This window comes from Gavialis gangeticus, unplaced genomic scaffold, assembly GCF_001723915.1.
Source record: "Gavialis gangeticus isolate Ggan-Ray unplaced genomic scaffold, GavGan_comp1, whole genome shotgun sequence".
Lineage (NCBI taxonomy): Eukaryota > Metazoa > Chordata > Crocodylia > Gavialidae > Gavialis > Gavialis gangeticus.
Genome location: NW_017729031.1, coordinates 16,553,202 through 16,559,351, shown reverse-complemented (window position 1 = coordinate 16,559,351; position 6,150 = coordinate 16,553,202). Strand labels below are relative to the sequence as shown.

Sequence of the window (6,150 nt, the reverse complement as noted above, 5' to 3'; positions counted from 1 at the left end):
GGGGGGGGGTTCTTCCTTGATTACCTATAAGTTTTAATTGAGATAGGTATAATTCTCTTGCTAAAGCCTGACTTTCCTGCTAACCTAAAAAAACCCCCAACACCCCTCCCCCTCAAATCTGCAACCTAAATTCTCTCTCCCCAGATTGGCTGTCAGGTCTCTTCTCTGTTTCCAAGATGCAACTCTTTTCTCCCTTTAAAAAAAGCAAGAAAGCTTCTCAATCATGTTATGAAAAAAGATGTGCCCCGATTTTAAATACCTGTCATCAACTATTTGTACAAATTATTTAAAATGCTTTCGTTTTTCCAGTGGTTGAGAAATGTTATGATTAACTTATGCTGAAGCTTTAAGAAGGGATTAAGCAAAAAAAGAAAAACAACTAACCTCCTTTGGTGCAGTTTGTTTTGGTTTCATCACTGAAGTCTCCACAGTCATTGTCACCATCACAAGCCCAGTGACCTGGGATACATCTGCCACTAGAACATCTGAACTGATTAGCAGAGCATGAGTGAACACAGCCCAGCTCATCGCTCCCATCCCCGCAGTCATCATCTGCGAATATTCATAGTTTAAGATGGGCTAGCTTTAGCCACTCAAACATTTAAGTTGAACAATAATTTCATGAGCAGCAGTTAAACATGTGTGCAACTGAACTTGTATTTGCTGTTTTTATACTTAAAACATCCCAGGGAAAAACAAAACAAAACAAAAACAGAGAAATGACAGTCTGTGAACTGCTGCATACATTTTGCACTCTCTGCTGGATTATGGAAGAGTTACTCATGTTAAGGTAAGAGATCCCTTTCCCTGCCTTAACTGTATCTATTGCTGCTCTTTATCAATTGTAGCTGTGCCACTGGTGTCCCATGGGACACATGAGGCCCTGAAGGGGTAACCTGCAGCCCACAGGCTCCCAATCCAGGCACCACCCCGTCACCCTTCTACTTCTGAGGCTTCCAGGTACCCCAGGTTCCCCCTCTCCCTCCTCCAGCTGCTGCTTCTGGCTCTTGCCCTGTGTGGGGTAGGGCATCATGGCCTGCACACCTGAAGGAGCCTGCAACCCAGGGGGTGGGGGCCTGGGGTGCAGAGCAGTGCAATGCTGCAGGGGGACACCTCCTGCTCAGAATCTGGACAGCCCCAATCTACTTAATGGACCTGTGTTTTCATGGACCCAGCTCTTTAGTTTTATCCTCAAGGCTTCCTGAAAGGAACAAAGCATCCTGTAAACTCTTCATGTTATTTATCTCTATATTAAATTTATATGGTGTACTTCCCCCACTCCCCCCCCACAAAAAAAAAGCTCCAGGTGGCTTACAATAAAAGATAACATAACTTACAAAAATAGAATAGTTTTAAAATTAAGCATAACAAAACAACCTGCCCCAAAAATGAAAAGTTCAAAAGCTATCCCAGCCTACCTTGATTCCAAGCTCACATTCAGAATCTCTACAAAATAAAACATTTTCTTCCCATCCCTACCAACTCCTCATTTTAATTCCCTTGCCAGTTTGGGAAACAGTCCACAGTGTACACAGATCATTCACCACTAGCCTGGTTAAATCAACTGAAAGGTGCCAATTGCAAGCTGATAAAAAATGGAGCCTGGCCCTACAGGATTAAGACATGCAGGGGATTCACATAAAGACTAATGGAAATATGATTATGTGCACTTCTCTTGTTCACGGATCATAGTGATCCAGATCACTTCAATTTTTATAAGAAGGGAGAGGGGTGATGAAAGCAGCACAGGGACCTAGTTGTAGCCTGCAGTTCTGGTTGGGATACTTTATGAAAGCTCAAGGGGAGCATGTGTGGAAGTAAATAGCAGCTGTATATAGGTTCATAAGCAGGACATCTAGATGCTGTTTTCAACCTAGAGGGAGATACCTGTCTGGGCCTAGCAGCAGGCCACAGAGACTGATCTGAGATTGGTATCTTTTGATATTATGTTTAAGTTGATTTAGTGAATGTCAGTCCCTTAGTTAACACTCTGATTTTGTAACAATTTGGTTCGAGGGTGGTTGGCTGTGCCAGAAAGACAGTGAGGCTCCAAGAAAGGGTAGTCCCAGGGAGGACACAAGCTGGAAAGAAAAAAAAATGTAATTCCAGGGAGAACAGATTAGAGAGGAAGGAAATGTTCCAGGGAGAACAAACTGGAGTCTGAGGAAGGACACAGGGAACGGCAGGGGCACAATAAAGATTGTTTTTCTGGAGCTGAGCAGTCTGCTGTTTTGTCTGGGATGATGGCACTCTGATCCCCCACCTTTAAAGAAGAAAATACTGTGCTAAGAGAAGCTCAAATAAGCACTCTGGGTTGGGAGGTGCCATTGATCATGGAAGCCAGGGATGAAAGGAGCTAAGGTCCCAAGCCATGGACTTGCCCCTTCTGAGCCACGGACTGGTTTGACTGGCTTCAAGGGGTCCATCAAGAGAGAAAAACTGAATAAGTCTGCTTTTTGGGAAGTCCTGAGGCAGATCACAAAAACCATGTGATCTACAACATGCCATTCCTTAATGTCCCTCTCAAGGCTGTATCTCCTTCTCTCACGGGCTCTTCCACTCACTCTGGACTAAGACGGGCCAGCCTAGAGTGGACTAGAGTAGAGATGTTCAGTTTTTGGTAAAGGAAGGCCCATTTTGAAAGTAAAAAAAAGGCAGAATTGTTTCAATGTAATATAATGTTGGCCAAACCCTACTGTGCGGCTAGAACAGAATTTATCAAACTCTTTAGACTCAAGGCACACTTTGTTACATTTAAGGCACCTGTTGGAAAAAGCAGCTTAGTTTTCACTTACTGTTTGATTTTGGAAAGATTGAGTGGTTTTGCTGTTGCAAAAAACCCAGAAAGACTACAACAGGTCAAAATGTTTTTAACACTATAGATTCCTATTTGAAATCTCTGGGCTTATTTTATGGATAGGGCCCTGAGAAAAATCACAGACTTCTTGTACAAAAATTGCAGCACGTGTGCAGGTAAAGTATCATTTTTCATGAAATATTCATGGAACTACCAGGACCCATTTGCCAAGATCAGTGGTAGTTCTGTGAATATACTGTGAAAAATGATACTTTACCTGGGCACGTGCAGCAGGCAGGCACACACCATAGGTGGTGGAAGGCTGGGGCTAACAGGGCTCGGCACCCCAAACCCAGCGCAGCACGAGAGCTGCAGGGAAGTCTGGACAAAGGCTCCGGGTGGTTGCAGCAGGGTGGGAAGAAAGGAAGGGGCATGCACAAATAGACACAGAGCCTACAGGCAGTTGGGATTGCAGTCAGATGGCATGCAGAGCACTACCCACCAGAGCAGGGAAGTCGGGGAAGGTGGCCAGATCAAAGCCTCCACAGTGAGAGAGGGAGTGGGGCAGGGGCAGGGGTTGCAGTGAATGGGGCCCCAGGGTGGGTCATGGGATGCTTGGAGCCCAGGCGGCATCCAGGGGTGAAGTTGGGCTCCCACCACTGCTCACACCTTGGGAGAGGTCTGGAGGACACACGCCCCCTGGATTTGTGCACAGGGAAGAGGCAGGCTGCCGATACGGGGTGGGCTCTGCATGCCCCAGGAGCCGGCTGTTGCGCACAATGCCATGCGCCTGCCACGATGCCACATTCCTGCTCCCAAGGTAGTGGCAGCAGGGCACAGAGCCCAGCTCACAGCGGCAGCTCGCTTCCACCCCATGCACAAATCTGGGAGGCACAGTGGCAGGAGCCCACCCATGCCCTTGAACGAGCCACCTAGGCTCCAAACATCCCAAGACCCACCCCAGGGCCTCATTCACTCCACCTCCTGCCCCTGCTTTTTCTCCACTCCCTCCCTCACTGTGGGGCCTTCAATCTGCCCCCCCCAACACATATCTCTTCCCTGACTTACCTGTTGTGATGGGCAGTGCTCCGCATGCTGTCTGGCTGCAATCCCGGACATCTGCAGGCTCCATGTCTGTCTGTGCATGGTCCTCCTCCTCCCCTCTGCTGCAGCCACCCAGAGCCTGCACCTGAGCTGACCTGCATTTGTTGAGGCTAAGCCACATTAGCCCTTGCCTTCTGCCACCTATGCTCGTGACCCTTAAAAATTGCAGTGTGGGGTGAATTTCACCATTTCTGCACAGTTCACAAATCACAATTTTTTCAGGGCCCTACTTATGAATCATGCTTGCACACTTACCAGTGCTCACATTATGTGGTACCTCAGGGCACCCTTGTAAGGATCTCAAGGACCCCTATGTATTGTGGCACCCTGGTTGAGAATCATTGGTCTATACTCAGATTATTGGAGAAAAAGAGAATCGGATTAGTATGCAAATAAAGGGATAAATAGAGTGTCCTTATTGCTTTAATGATTTCAGTTACTATATAACTGTCGGATGGAAATGCCTATATTCTGATTATGATTATCAAGGGAAGGTGGAAAAAAAAAATCAATAAAATAAATTCACTCAAGTATTGCATACATGTTCAGCTAAAACACACACTGTGATGTTTGGGAGCATCTGTCTATGGAAAGATCATTATGTTTCATTTTATGAACTACTGCATGATGGAATGCCTCACTGGGTGTAAAACTAGTCCAGTGAAGTCAGGACTGGTGTCAGCTCCACTGATGGGATGAAAGAGATTTTGTATCTGAAGGAGGAAAAAGCAGGGCTGTCTAGTTGGCAGCCTATGGGCCACACCCAACCCCTAAGGGGTTATTCCTGCAGCCCCTAGGCTCCCAGTCCCAATGCCACCTACCCCCCACCCTCACCCCACTGCTCTGGCAGCTGCTGGAGTTACCAGGCTCCCATTCCTTGCTTCAGCTTCTGCTGCCTGACCCTGACCCTGGTGTGGGGCTGAAGCAGCCTGTGTCCATGCTGCTTGGAGAACTGGAAAGGGGTGTGCACTGTCTGGCATGATGTAGGTACATGGCACCATGCAATGTGTAGGGCACAAGGGTGCTGCCATGGTGCAACGGGGGTACCCATCACATAGTGCAGGGGAGGCAGGGCACTTGCAGCATGGCAGAAGGCCCACAGTGCAAGCAGCCTGGGGGGCATACGGCCCTTGCAAGGATGTAGCAAGGGAGACCTGTAGTCTCTGGGCATACAGGAGTTGGACACCTCTGCCTTAGAGGATTAGGGCCAAAGCCCAAAATATGCTCAAGAATGATAGGGTCACTGAGGCCTGGAAATATATAGGCTGCTCATTGTTTTGTCCGCAACTGTATATTACTTGGGTTATCCAAGTAAAATAATGCATATTAATTCTTCAACTACCACTCATTCCTAGAGGCACAGCTTGCTATTTCAGAACCCTGGGCAAAATGACAAGGATGTGTGCCAGGGTGGATGGCAAATATTTACCTGTCACAGAACAGGCTCATTGAGCTCTGATTACTGATGCGGCGACAACAGCTTGGGCTTCCGTGGCTGCGGTGGGGAGAAGCTCCCTGCACGCTGGCCCCACCAGCCTCCACAGCACAGGCTCCTTAGGTGCTGCCATTCTTGCGCCCCTCTAAAAGTGGAACCTGGGGCTGTTGCTCCCGTCTTCTGTCCTAGTTACACAACTGCTTATTCCTGATGAGCTGTAGTGTAGTTCCTAAGATCAGAGCTCTGGGAAAGCCTCATTTACAATATCAGAGGCTTAAGATACTGGGGAGGAAACCTGAGCGCTTGTTCTAGGAGTTTAGGAAAACTGAGTTGCAAGGTTTCATGAAGGGATAATAGATAGAGAGTCTGCACCAGGAGTATGTTAAGAGAGGCCAAGGAAAGAAAGTGCCAGCACCTACTCAGATGCTAAAGAACGTGTGTGCACTGTGTAAGGTTCCAAAAAAGCAACTTAATTCTGGCTGGACCATACCAGAGAGGGGACACATTCCTGAGGTTATTCTTTTCCTTTAAAATGTTCTGAAACCTAGTCACTTCATATAATATTTCACCATATTGCTTTCTACTCAAACACAATGTGGTATACTTGCAGCAATGTTCCTATCTGACCCCAAGAATACTACCCATCTCTACTGCATCGTCCTAGATATATGACCTCAGTTTCATAGCTTCATATCTTAGGTCACTAAAATAAATCTACCGCACTTACTTTATGCTGGACTACAAGCTTGATTTACCATATCAGAGGGAAATAATTAACTTTTTTTTTTTTTTTTTTTTTTTTTTTTTTTTTTTT

At 46.7% G+C, this 6,150-nt stretch overlaps 1 protein-coding gene across 1 annotated transcript in view; it reads right to left on the bottom strand.

The window, feature by feature from the left end:
• Nucleotides 1-6,150, bottom strand: part of LRP1B (LDL receptor related protein 1B) — a 2,002,088-nt gene that overhangs the window by 822,575 nt on the left and 1,173,363 nt on the right. Inside the window, exon 19 of the mRNA XM_019522796.1 lies at nucleotides 385-552. Coding sequence (XP_019378341.1) covers nucleotides 385-552 — 168 coding nt within the window. The remainder of the gene's footprint in view (nucleotides 1-384; nucleotides 553-6,150) is intronic.